This window comes from Emydura macquarii, unplaced genomic scaffold, assembly GCF_026122565.2.
Source record: "Emydura macquarii macquarii isolate MOO-44397 ecotype Brisbane River unplaced genomic scaffold, CSIRO-AGI_Emac_v2 contig_67, whole genome shotgun sequence".
In the NCBI taxonomy this organism is placed as follows: domain Eukaryota; kingdom Metazoa; phylum Chordata; order Testudines; family Chelidae; genus Emydura; species Emydura macquarii.
In genome coordinates, this window is record NW_027130204.1 from 3096876 (window position 1) to 3111160 (window position 14285).

General features: G+C 38.0%; 1 protein-coding gene across 18 annotated transcripts in view; it reads left to right on the top strand.

Moving 5' to 3' along the window:
• Nucleotides 1-14285, top strand: part of PPP3CB (protein phosphatase 3 catalytic subunit beta) — an 83835-nt gene that overhangs the window by 36284 nt on the left and 33266 nt on the right. For all 18 annotated transcript variants that reach the window (XR_010917983.1, XR_010917985.1, XR_010918003.1 and 15 more), the window contains exons 4-9: nt 799-910; nt 1605-1750; nt 5991-6130; nt 6225-6302; nt 6394-6488; nt 8843-8968. Coding sequence is in view for 11 of the 18 variants with exons in the window: in XM_067537976.1 (XP_067394077.1) it covers nt 799-910; nt 1605-1750; nt 5991-6130; nt 6225-6302; nt 6394-6488; nt 8843-8968 (697 nt within the window). In the remaining 7 variants the exon portion in view is untranslated. The remainder of the gene's footprint in view (nt 1-798; nt 911-1604; nt 1751-5990; nt 6131-6224; nt 6303-6393; nt 6489-8842; nt 8969-14285) is intronic.

Below are 14285 nucleotides of genomic sequence, written 5' to 3' on the forward strand. Positions count from 1 at the left end.
ATACAAAATGTAAGCCACAGATTGTCAGCTTTCTTGTCTTAGGCAGCAGTGGACCCTTAATTGAGGGATATTTCCCTCAAGCTCTTCTGACAATAAGGGGAGTATGGTTGGATTTTCTTCCTGTAATTGCTATAATGGTAAAATAAAGCTCATTACTGTGATTTCATTATATATTATGTCTGATCATTGAATAAGAATTAACTTCCCAGGTTTTTCTAAATCACTAATGTTTATTAACTTTTTTTTAAATGAAAAGGGTAGTGTATTCTCCATGTGTTCTTGATATAGATGTTTTAAAAGTAAGCTTTTTTTTTGTGGTGTTGCTTCAGTTCCTTCCCCCTCTCCCCCCCCAAAAAAGGGGGGGGGCAACAAAACTCTCTCCCTTTCTCTGCCAAATAATCTCTGGAAACTTTACTTTGAGGTCAGATTATATGAACAATGTGTGTGTCTACAGATAAAGTCATCAGCATTGTAGTAAATGACAGTATCTTTTTATCAATGAACATCCACTGAAGTACATTTATTTCCAGAGGCTATTTTTAATTATTTTTTTAGGAAAGTAAAAACTGGGTTGCATAATTCAGAGCCTGAATTTGCCTGCGGAATCAGGAGAGCAATGTTATGAAATGGTCATCGTTGTCAATGTTTTAAGTAGTAGCTGGAGTGGCAGATGTTTGAAGACATTGTTGATATTCCTTTATTTCATAAAGGCACAGTGTTTTCATTATTAGCAACCTTTTTATAAAAATTATTGTAAAATATATTGTTTTATTGTTGGATACATTTGTTTTTCAACAGTGTGTGCTGTATTTATGGGTCCTGAAGATTCTCTATCCAAACACATTATTTCTTTTGAGAGGCAACCATGAATGCAGGCACCTCACAGAATATTTTACCTTTAAGCAAGAATGTAAGTACTGTCTAGGAATATAGTATTGTGTTACTATCAAAATAGTACTCTCCGTTCTGTTGTTTTTCTCAAGAGAGAATTGTATCTAAAAGTGCTATTGAAGGACTGCTCCTGCAAACATTCTCATGCATAATTGCATTGACTTAAATGGAACTACAAGCAATCGTGAGCATAATGCGATCAGGTGTGTGTAGAACTGGACCCTGTAAGGATACATTTTAGCCTGTATTTGTATATTCTGTCCATGCAGCTTTTAAAATCTTTTGGGGTTTAATTTTTATGTGGGAAATCAGCACAAAAGTCCTTGGCCTTACCTTGTCACTAAAAAATCTCAAACTCACCATTAATACCCTGTTACTTTGTATAATAGGCTATACTGCATGATTTTAAAATAGTTATTTTCAATTTTCTGAATTATTTAACACTTTCTAAATTAGTTATAGCATTTTGTCCCTATTTTATACTTGAGGATGCAGAGGAAGAGACAAATAGGAGTTAAGTTTGGGACAGGAATTTTCTTTGAAACAGCTTTGTCTAGGTCTTGATTTTAAAAGTAAGCTTAATCAAATGTGCTTCTTTTTTCTCTTTTTTTGGTATTTGCCATATAGGAATGTTTTTAAATTTAAAAGCACCAATAGAGCAGTTTCTTCATTTGGTGTAGTAGACTTAATGTTTTGTTTTTTATTCTCTACAGGTAAAATAAAGTATTCAGAAAGAGTGTATGATGCTTGTATGGAAGCTTTTGATTGCCTCCCTCTTGCTGCACTTTTAAACCAACAGTTTCTTTGTGTTCATGGTGGACTTTCACCAGAAATAAACACACTAGATGACATTAAGAGAGTGAGTATGTCAGCAGTTCTAAAAAATTGGATGTGGGGGATTTGTGACTCCTTTCAAATGTCACTCTCTTTTGTGAAACTGTCATATTAGTTTTTACTAGTTCTTTGTAATCACAAAACAGGATCCAGACACTTACATTGAGGGGCAGAGTTTTTTATTAATTTTTTTGTTGCAAAGATGAACAGTGATGGATTATATTATATTTAAGCACATAGACATAATTGCAATTAAACAACTTAGTTTCTACAGTAAAGTAATTGCACCAACAAATTTAGAACTTGGTCTTTAATTTAGGCATGTGTGCTCTAAGTTCTTTAATGGAGAAGCGCTAAAGTTCTTAGCACCTTACAGGATTGAGCTCCTAAAAGCTACGTGCTGCCTTAAAAATCAACCGATATATTAAAGATCAAGTTTAATTTAGCCCTGTAACCTTAAATAAAAGAAGTCCTTTGGTTCTTGTTAGCTATTATTAATATCAAAGTAAACAAGTTTGTGTCGTTAGTTTCACAGTTTGAGGTAGAATTATATTTTAAATAACTTAAAAAAAAAATGAAAATGATATAATTTGGCATTTGTTTACTGACATTTTCTAGTGTATTGCTTCCAACTTTCAGCAAATCTTTTATATTGGGTTTATATATCAAAGGAATATTAGAAGCCCACATGGCCATTCTTATGTGACTGTCTGGAGTTTATTCAGAAGAACAAAATTTATACTGATAATCAGAAATATCTGGTAAAAGCAGAGTTCAGTTTTAAAGTAGGATAGTTCTCAGTAAATATAGCTATACTGTGCAGAATGTACAAAATGAATCATACTCTATAGTAGTGGGTCCCCAAACTTTTGGGGTTGCCCTTTTTTCCCCCCACCTGGTCCACGCCCCCCCAGGAGCTGCAGTTTGTAGTCAGGGCTGTGAGTGGGGCCAAGACTGTGGTCGGGAGCTGGGAGCCAGGGTCCAAGCTGCAGCTGGGGTCAGGGTAGGGGCTGGAGCCACAGCCGGGAGCAGGGCCCAGAGCCGCTGCAGTGGGGGGGTGGGGCAGAGCTGGAGTGGAGATGGGAGCAGAGTGGGGCTGGGTGGCCCTTCCTCCGTGCACCAATAGTGTTTGGCCTAGCCTCTGCCAGGCCCCCGCCAAAGGTTCCTCGACACCCCCACAGTTTGGGGACCTCTGCTCTATAGTTTGACTTGTTTTCTTATCATAAGAAACTTTTTTGAAATGTCAGTGTAATTTTAATTTGAAAACTTGTTTCAATCTTGTTAGTGTGGATATATTTTTTTTTCTCTGAAAAACCTGGCATTTATAAAGTTGCAATATAATGTAATAATAGTACAACAGTCAGAGTTACTCTTATGGGAAATTGGTAGAATATTTGTTTGGCTATATGGAAAGTGCTGTAGTTATATTATTAATTAAGGAGGATGAAATTAAGTTTTAAAAAAATTACATGCTATTAAATATTTAGCATATCAGTTGTTTAATTTTAATGCAATACAACTGTTGTGATACCAAGCCTTCTGGCTGATGACTCTGACTTGTTTGCCAGTGGGTTTTACCTCACATGGAATGTTGTCATGTGGGGATGGTCTTATCATACTAAAATATTAAACTTTCTCTGGCTTTCTCTTTTGAATACTTCTCTTCTGTTTGTAGTTAACTGAACTTTTTTCATCTGACATCTTGACTGTAGCATTTGGTTCCTCCTTCAGCAGAACAGTATTGATTATTTCAAGTTTTGGAACATTAGCATAAAGTCTAAGTTCAGTAGCATTTCATGCTTGGACTTCGACTTTCAAAATTCAGACTAGTCAATATGGAATAAACAAAAATCAATCATAAGGAACCAATAAGATGCCATTTATCTGGTGAAGAATCTGCTTCTACCAGGTCATCTGCAAGTTAATAAAGGGCTTGAAAGGAGGGTCTTCCTTTACTATATGCAGATAGGTCTGCTTTTAAAGGGGGAAAGAGGAAGAATCATCTGACTGGTGGCAACTCAACTGCATGAAAAATGAAAAACCAAGTCAGGCATGGGTCCCAAAAGTTCCTGGTCTTCTTTTTTGTCACCTATGGGTTGTGTGAAGCATTAGGAGAAATTTATAACATTGTATTGGTCCTGTTGGGGAAACTAAACTTCGGAGGTTACAGGCAAAGAAAACCAAAGACGAATCACCATTTAAATTTCTAACACAAGGCTCATCCTGTTCATATTGAATGATTTTACATTCTCTATGGAATGATTCTTACACCACAGGGGAAATACCATCTTTCTATAAAGATCTGGCTCCTTTAATTTCTGAGGTTCTTTACCACTTGGCAAGCTTTTAAGGCCTTTGCCAAGACTTATCTGTATGTTTTGTCGTACAAAGGTGGTAGTAGCTGTAATGGACAACACTCATCCAGGTGCCTTAGGAAATATTGAAAATGAGGCAGGTTCTGTCTCTAGAAATTGGGATGATTTTCAAAAAGGAAGCCCATCAATTTATTTTTAAAAATAAAATTCTTGTTGGAGAAACATCAGCTTGCCTCTCCTGTCACAAAGAATGTTAACAGTCAGCCAATAAAACACAACCAAGAATCCAGGTTCCAGACAACAAAGTAAGGGCAAAAACCAATTTTTTTGCTGGGATCAGAAGTCAGATTGTTCCACAGAATATAGAGGGTGCTGACACTGACTTCTATATTTGAGTTGCTCAACATCTTCCATTATAAAAGATTTTTAGAACCTTTTTTTTTTTTTTTTTTTAGAAGCTCCCAGACTTCCATTGTGTCCAGCAGAGATCTCATTGCAGGAGGGAAATTAGTCCTGTGTTTGGGGAAGTGCTTTTTGCATGTGCCAGGAAATTCTATTCAGATTTGGCTGAGTTATAAATTCTTGAAAATCTCTATTTTCTATCTCTGGCCTGTGTTGTACAGATATATTTTGGTAGCACACCAAACACTCTGAACAATCTAAGGCTAGGTGTCACTAATGTCAACAATCATAAGTGCATATGCTGCATTGGGAATCCCTGGGAACCCAAATTTAGTCCAGCTGCTACCAAAGCAGCAGAATTAAAATGGATGAAGTAAAAAACAGAGACCCACATCTGGGATAACCCCAACAACTCTTGGGGAAACCACATGGCACAGAAGCCCTTCCATCACCTGGGAATAGGGTGAGATCCTCTGGAGCAGAGATAAATGCACATGACAGGGAACTAGGAGAGAATGAGTGTTAAACTCACTTTTTGGCTGACATTTACAATTTTGTACTCTTTACAATTGTTATTAAGCAGTGTCTCCCCTACTAAGAGGTTACACAAGGTGAGAATAGAACTCAGCTCTCTAATATAGCAGAGACAAGTCCCAGCCACTGAGCCACACTGCCTCTCAGAAACAGCCACATCTTTGTTTTCTATGTTGTATGTAAAATGGGGCTACTTATGTGTACATAACCTATTGTTTCAGTGCGTTGTGCAGCCATCCTCCTTAGTGTCTGGTTCACAGGGGATAATAGCTGCCATCTCCTGACAGCTAATACACTTAGTCCCGTAACTTTTCACTATGGTCACAAGAAAAGAAACAGAGCCACTAAAATAAGTGTTTCCAAATGGGTCAGAAAGGACATCTCTGAAGCCCCTAAAGAAAAGATAAGTCTCCTCCAGAAGTGCTCGAGACCCATGCTACAAGGTCCATGGCAATGTTATGGCAGAACAATAAAGCTTTGTATGAAAAAAATCTGCAGAGACCCAAGGTGGTCATCTCTTCATTAAACAGTCTAATGTGGATATGTTTCTTCAGATGCTGCATTTGGTTGTCTGGTCGTGCTGGCTGCTAGTTCTTCTTAATTCCCTTTTATTCCACTTTTTCTGTGCTGCTACTGTTTACTAATTCCCAGTGGTGTCTCCAGATTGGTATATGTGGTGTGCCTGAGAAACGGACAATTTTGTTCCTTCTCTGTAAATTTACTTTCTCGTAACATACACATCCATCAGTCTGGAGGATTCCTCACCTCTTCTAATAATTAATTATCTTCATTGTTCTCAACTGTTATATGTTCAAGTCATGACCTTATTTTTTGGCATACATCTGCCTTACACAGAAGAAGAAAAACAATTCTACAGAGCCTGCATCTCTCATGTTGTGGGCAGGATTTACTCTGTAATGCTTTGGCATTGATGGATATGTGTACTGTACAGGTAAGAAGCAAAAACTGACCTATTCAATATTTAAATCAACTTTGTGTTTGTTTTTTAAACAGCTAGATAGATTCAAAGAGCCTCCTGCATTTGGACCAATGTGTGACTTATTGTGGTCAGATCCCTCAGAAGATTTTGGAAATGAAAAATCACAAGAGCACTTCAGTCATAATACAGTCAGGGGATGCTCCTATTTTTATAGGTAAAAAGAAACCTAGGATTTAATTGACATTTTAGTACTAAGTTAAAGTTTACTAAAAATAATTGATTTTACTCAAGTTGTTTTCTTTCCACAGCTATCCAGCAGTTTGTGAATTTTTGCAAAATAATAACTTGTTGTCGATTATTAGAGCTCATGAAGCACAAGATGCAGGGTAAGTATTTTGTGTCCTTACAGAAATTATTCAACAATACAAAATAATAATTTATTGCTTTATGATGCAAATTAAGCTGTTTGTTTTACAGCTATAGAATGTACAGAAAAAGCCAAACTACAGGATTCCCATCATTAATAACAATTTTTTCGGCACCTAATTACTTGGATGTCTACAATAATAAAGGTAAGAATTTACTACTAAGGAGATTACATTAAATTAAAGCTTCTTTCCAAAAAAATAGTCTGACAGAAACACCAAACAAAATCAACACTATTCCCCAGGAAGAGCAACAAAAATCCAAGCCCCTTCAGTCAAACTAATACAACATGGAAAACACATATGGTCATAATTACTTGCATATGTAAAATAAACAGTGATGATCTCTCTTGATGTTATCCAGAAATTATAAAACAAAATGTGTTTTTCCTTTTTTTAGAGTCACCCATTATGACATTACTCAGGTGCAATCTGGATTGACTGACAGCTGTGTTCCCTCAATTCTGCAACCTGGGGTGCCTTTTACACTGCTTTGGTGTGAGAGCAACCACTCCTGCTCTGCCCACACCCAGTCTCCAGCATGTAAATCACTCCCAGCTATATTATATGAGTGCTATCGCCAGCCATCCTTGAATTACGCTGCAGGGCAACACCAGCAAACTCCCAGTCCCAGACATCCCTAGAAATGTGCATCTTGTTCTGCCCAGCACCCTCCTGGACAATACAAGCTCATATAAAGTCCATAATTTTATTAATAGAAAATGATATGCACAAATCTTGTTATCCCAAATGAAATTTCCCAAACAGTTCAGTCTAAACACACTGGTTTGGATAAAAGTTTATTAACTACAGAAAGATTGTTTTTAAGTGACTACAAGTAATGAGGCATAAAAGTCATAATTGGTTATAAGTAAATAAAACACAGCTAGTACCTAACTTAACAAGCTGAGTTCAAAGCAGAAAGGTCTCTCTCATCACGTGTTCTAGCAGTCTTACTGGCTGAATCTTTCAGCCAGGTTCCCTCCCCAGTCCGATTATGCTTCCTTTGTTCAAGTGTTGTTGATGCCGTGAGTAGAGATGAAGGGAGAGATTATTTGAGGCATCTGTTACCCGTTTTTATATCTTTTCCTCCTCTTGAGAATCATCTCCAGCTGGGGTTCAGGAGACAGAAAGTCTGTGGGATGGAAATTCCCAGCTGTTTCTTTGCCAAGATGTAAATTTCTCACTCACACCCTTTTTTCTGCCAGAGAATGGTTGCTTAACTAGGCGATCGTCCATTTAATTTTGTTGACATCTGGCTGAGGCATCAGTTTGCCTTTTGTCTTTGAGGAACTGGTTTGTACCTGCTTTTCTAAACTTGGAATATGTCTTAGTAGAATCTTATAACTTTACACAGTGTGCCACACATTGTACCAGGACAATAATTATCAGCAAATTATGAGTTTTCAAATGACACCTCACAAGGCATGCTTTTGTATAAAATCCATTATAGTTTTGTAAAAAGGGTGAACGTAGAGATACAGACTGTCACACAGACTGAGTGCTTCCAAAACAGGTTGGGATGCTCTGCTCTGAGGAGCTCACAATCTAAATACAAACTGAGAAATAGACAGAGGTTAGTAGCAGGGGAACAGTAGAGCAATTTATATACAAGTCAGCTCAATTCGTGGCAAGCCACACTGTAGAAGTAAGCCTTTAAATGTGGACAGGGCAGAGACCGTGCAGATGAGCTATGGGATGTGATACCATGCATAGGGGGGCTTTGTGGAAGGAGGCACATAAATGATTGTGAGAGAAACTAAAATGGTGGGACAAAGCTGGAGGCAGGTTGAAGCAGCCTGTGGCTTGACAGGGCATCATAAGTAAAGGAGGGGACAGAGTTAGACGTAGCTTTGAAGGTGATGAAAAGAAACGTAAATTTGATTGTGAATGTGTAGCCAGTGGAGCAACTAAAAAAAGGGAATGATGTGACCCAATTCACAGGCATGGAAGTTAGATACTTCATTTTGTATAGATTGAAGTGGGGCAATGGGTGTATTGGGGGGCCAGAGTGGATTTTCCATGGGGTTTGTTTTCTTGCATGGTGTGGAGTGGAGGATTTAATGGGGCCCTCATAAATAAGTAGCAATTTCAGTTGATTAAAATGTGGGAAGATTTTATATATATAAAAATCTTGAGCCAGTTATACTGTCGTGAGTTGGGTGTTTGTTACAATGCCTGAAATGGCACTTTCTCAGTAATTTTCTATGTCCATTATTAATCGAGTTAAGTGTCAGTGCAATTCTACTTTCTCCTTTGAAAGTACCTCTTCTAAATTACAATGTAAAGTAATTTTCTCTTAGAACAAAGCTGTGTGTTAGAAATCTGTTTCATTGTAATCATGAATAAAGGAACATAATGTCTCCTGCATTTATTTTTACATGAGGTGTAATATAACCATAAATAAGGGAAAAGATGATCTAATCTTCCTGATGGTTTTGTTTTTATTATACTTAATGTTGAGGATAAAAATTTTTGCCTTAATTTATAATGTTTTGCAGCTGCTGTTTTAAAATATGAAAATAACGTGATGAATATTCGACAGTTCAATTGTTCTCCGCATCCTTATTGGTTACCAAATTTTATGGATGTCTTCACATGGTCATTGCCATTTGTTGGAGAAAAAGGTAAAGAACTATGCTGTACAAGCAAACTACATAAAAGTCTTTGTGTTTTTATGGCTTTATGGCTGTTGCATGTTTATATTTACCTGAGAGAAATTAAGTGTATGATTTCTCTTAAGGGACTAAGTTCTTTTTTGTTTTAGTAGGGTGCAAACTTGTGAACACTTGCCCAAAAAGACCTTTTGCAAGGTTTTGTAGCTCCCCATGTGAAAGTGATATACTGTCCATGAAAGATGGTGATGTGGGACATGATGTAGTCTACAGCTGTCGGTTCTCTGTTTTCCTCTGCTTTTGGCTGAAGTAGCTAGAATTTTGTCTGATGGAGCAGAGGAGGGAGTGGAGGTTTAACATCCCTGTGAAGGCACTTGTCTGCATCAAGTTTAATGAAAACCCCCTTCCTTCTGAAGTGTATATCTGAATCAACACACAATTTCAAGAAATTGTTTCCACTCTACATAATATTTTGTTACACTTCCCTAATCTTATATGGTGTAGAATATTTAAATACTGTCTAGTTATAATGGATGTTCCTTTAACATTCTGCAGTGCCTAGAAGATTTACCTTTTGATGAAAGGCAATTTATAGGTCTCCTACAATACAATTGAATAGATATCCCCATTCTACTTCCCTCCCATCAGAGTTTGTAACTTTAAATTTAGGACAATTGGGATCCAGAAAGGTTTAAGTGAAAACGCAATGATGGTTAGAAGTTAGGCTGTCCTATTTAAAGTCCCACCAATGTAGCTATAGTATCTTCATGTAGGGGTTCTAGAAAGCTCTTCACATTTATCTGAAAAGTACTCCTGAAACCAGTTGCGTAAATCCAGGCCCCTAGAGTTGGGTTAATATTACCTCCTGAGCGGAATTACAGTCAGATAGTTTAGACTTTTTTTTTTAAATGTGCTTAGTGCATTTAGCAAATTACTTCATAGATTTCAAATAAAAAGATCAGAGTTGGAAAGAGTTTTCGGTTCATAGGTAATTACGTGATGAAATCTAAATGTCAAGAATTGTCAATATATACAATGACCTTTTGGACAATAAATTGTTTGATTATTAAGTACAATCAATTTATAATTCTTATTTATACAGTTTGTAGGACATTTAAGTGGTGGCTGCTGCTCCTGAAAATGTGGATTTTTTTAACCCTTCAGTCTTTATTTGGGATATTACTTGATTTAGCTTACTTGAGATGCTGGTAATTAGGTAAGGTTGCTATTAAATGAGAAGTTTTTGTTCACCCAGGCTACAGCTACACTGACGGCGGCAAAGTTGCCACCATCAGATCGATTGCTCTGGATTGACTGAGCAGTCAGTGAAGACCCACTCAGTCGATCCAGAAATCGACTTACTAAAACCACCTTTGCAGGTGGTGTAGCGCTGCGTCGATGGGAACGCGGTTCCCATCAGCGCAGTGCAGTGAAGACGGCGCGCAGAAGAGAAGCCCAGAAGTCGATGGAAGTTACGCAGGTTTTTTGCATAGCTTGCCTAACTCCTGTTGACTGCCGCCGAATCCCGGAGGTAAGTGTAGACAGGGTCCCAGTGTGTGCTCACTACTGCAACGACATAGAATCATAGAAGATTAGAGTTGGAAGAGACCTCAGGAGGTCATTTAGTCCAATCCCAGCCAAAGCTTTGTCAAGCCGGGCCTTAGAGGTTTTTAAGGGTGGAGATTCCATCACCTCTCTAGGTAACTAATTCCAGTGCTTCATCACCCTCCCAGTGAAAAAGTTTTTCCTAATATCCAACCTAGACCTCCCGCACTGCAACTTGAGATTGTTGCTCCTTGTTCTGTCATCTACTACCATTAAGAACAGCCTGGCTCCATCCTCTTTGGAACACCCCCTTTCACGTAGTTGAAGGCTGCTATCAAATCCCCCCTCACTCTTCTCTTCTGCAGACTAAATAAGCCCAGTTCTTTTAGCCTCTCCTTATAAGTCATGTGCCCCAGTCCCCCAATTATTTTTGCTGTCCTCCGCTGGACTATCTCCAATTCGTCCATCGTGCAAGGTAGTAAAGGGCCTTGTATTTGCCTTCTGTTGGCTTTTCCAATTGGAAGAAATTTACAGCAAAATTTATTTTAAATTATCATAGTGTTGCTTTTCTACTCGTAGTATTTAACCTCTTCTGTAAATTTTGTGTATTTGTAAAATTGTTTAATTTCAGATGACAATTAAAGTTGAGAAAATACTAAAATATAAATTATTCCATTTTACTGTTCGTTGTGAATTCTTGATATGGGGGGAGAACGGGGGGGGGGATTGTTAAAGCAGCATTTTTAAATTTTAAATCTTGTTTTAAAATATTACATTTAAAAGCTATATACTCGGTTTTGACCTGGTGACATTGCTTTTGGGGCTGTCCATTCTTTACTCAGGAGACCCAAATCAGGATCACTTTGGGGGTTCCTGCTTGCAGACTTTGTAGAGAAGTATGCTGTAATGTAACTGATATCTTTTTTAAAAAAGCTAAACTCTCCCCAACCTGGATATTTCAAAATGTTTCTGAATATTGCATAGAAAATGTCTCTCACCCACCCTATAAATGCACTTATTTACACACACTTCACTATGGATGTGTAGGAAATACAGAAAAGGGTGTGAAAATTTAATGAGGTTTCTGATAACTTAAAAACACATGAGCAGTGATAGCACATCTTTATGTTGAATTGTGGAGGATTTTTGAGTCAGGGAGTGTCTTTTTATAAAATGTTGTGTAAATATTGGGCTCTTTAATATTTAAAAATTATAATAATAGGAAACCCTGATGTGGAAAATCACACTTTCTCTTCATCAATGCTTAAGTCTGAGTCCTGCCTTAAATTATTACCTGAGAATCTTGCATATTTATTATTCCTGAAGTAGTGTAATGTTACTTAAATTTACATTGAAAATCTGTCAGAGGAGTTTACATGTCTGTTGTCCCACAGGAATAAATATGGAAATTCTGGACCATGAGTCCTTGTTATTTGAAAGTTCTTCTGTTGTATGAGAGCGTAATGTATCTCATTTTACACAGTGCAAACACATAGTAGGCACTTGGCAAATAACAGTAAATAATACTGTAATTTCTCTAATACATGCTTGTTGATGTACAGTTACATTGCTCTCTAAATTATTTAGGAAATACATTACATTACTTGATTTCCTTTTATTCTGCCTTCTACATTTATGTGGAAGTCATGGTTGACTCTGTAATTTTACATTTAGTGCATATATTCAGAACTTAAAATTCATTCTTTGAAACAGCAGTGAAACACATTTATGACTATGCATTAAGGGAATATTTTTAGAGAAATTGATAAAACTATTCAGTTCTTAAAAGACTGACAACTTTACTTGGTCTCAAAATATAACTGTTTAATTATACTTCCACAATGTGTTTCCTTTTAAAACTATTTGCACTGGCAAAAATTAAAAAGTGATGTGACTTGTGCATTTTTATACATGAAGCTATACCCCATACTCTTTCATAGTGCAGGTTCAAAGCTTTTTTTACAGTGAAGTTGTATGTGCTTATCATAGCTGAAAGAAAGGGTCAGTTTTTTAACTGGCAGTAGTGATGGATTTAAAGAAAAATAACTACTAAGGATCTAGAATATGCTCCTTATTGAACTGTCACACTTTGAACCACAGCCTCTCTAACTCTCAGCACCAGATCCTCAATTGGTGTTAATCAACATAATGCCAATTTACCAATAAGCTGGATGGGGCATCTGGGGCCCCTCAATCTTTAACGCTGATCATGTGTGTTCTCAGTTATACCAGTAGTACAATTTGAGGCAAAAGAAAAACATATCTCAACTCCTCCAGTCACTTACTGAAGAAAGTTGGGGGGTAAGGTGTGGGAGAATAATAATTCATTGTTCATTACTTTCGTCTTAAATTTCTTGCATACTGTCAAGCCATTCTGCTTACAAACATGTTTGGGGAGACAAGTTAGTTGAGGTAGTACTTTTTATTGGACCAACTTCTGTTGGTGAGAGAGACAAGCTCACAAGCTACCCTTGTGTAGCTTGAAAACACAAAGGGTAAATTTTTGCGTTTTTGTTTGCTGCTCGTTATTGTAGATTGTCTTGGTTGACAAAACTAAGTTTGGAGTTGTAGAATTTGTTTAAAGGGATTTCTATTTAGGTAATGTCTACACTGCCTTTGGAGTAGTGTAGAGTACATACGCATGCTAGCGCTGCATGTGGTATATAAATAGCAATGCAAGCAGTGCAACTTTGCTAAGACAAGTAGAGTAAGTACACACCTGAACCCTATACCCAGATATGTACACTGCTCACCCAAGCAGTATGCCCCTGCTTCCCTCTACACTGCTATTTTTAGCCACCTTGTGTCTCTAATATCTTGGGTTTGACACTACACTGCTATTTTTAGCAGTGTAGTATTCTGCTGCTGGGGTCTTTCCCACTGCAGGGTAAGACTCCAGCCACGGGTAAGGCTGTGACAGCTCCCTGCTGCTGCTGCAGCCTTGGTCAATGCAGAGAAGGCTTCTGGAGTAGTGAGCTAACAGAGCCTTTTTCTTACTGCAGGGAAAGGCTCCAGCAGTTCCCTGTGATGGGGAAAGGCTCCAGCATTAGCAAGCTGCCAGAGATTTTCACCACTTCAGAGAAACACTCCAGCAGTGGGGAAAGGCTCTGGCAAAGGAGAGTCAATGGACAAAGGCTCCAGCTGCTCCTTGCTGCTGACCCTTTCCCTCTACCTCCCTTCTGCCCCAGAGCCTTTCACTGACACGTGTAGCTACACACTGTAGTGTGGGTGGAGCGCAGCCTGATTTTCAATGCTAAATGTAGTTACACATACCCTACGCGCTGCCGCTAGCAGTGTGTAGTGTAGACGTGGCCTTTGTTTGCTACTTACTCAGTGAAGCACCATGTAAAATTATTTGATTTAGTTTGGCCCAATTAGATAGTACAGTAATAAGTGCTAAAGAGATCCCTAAGGCCAGGTCTACATTTACCTGAAAATTCAGCAGCAGTCGACAGGAGTTGCACAAGCTACGCAGAGTAGGTTGCGTAACTCCCACCGACTTCTTAACTTCCATTGTGCATGGCGCTTTTACTATGCTGCGCCAACAGGAAATGCGTTCCTGTTGATGCAGCATTACACTACTTGAGGGGGTGGTTTTAGTACGTTGACTTCTGGATCAATTAAGCGGGTCTTCACTGACCGCTCAATTGATCCAGAAAGAATGATCTGACGGCGGCGAATTTGCTGCCGTCATTGTGTACATAGCCTAAGATAATTTGTCATTTTATTAATAAAGGATATTCAGAATTCTTCTTCGAGTAATGTCCATATTGGTGCTCCACTG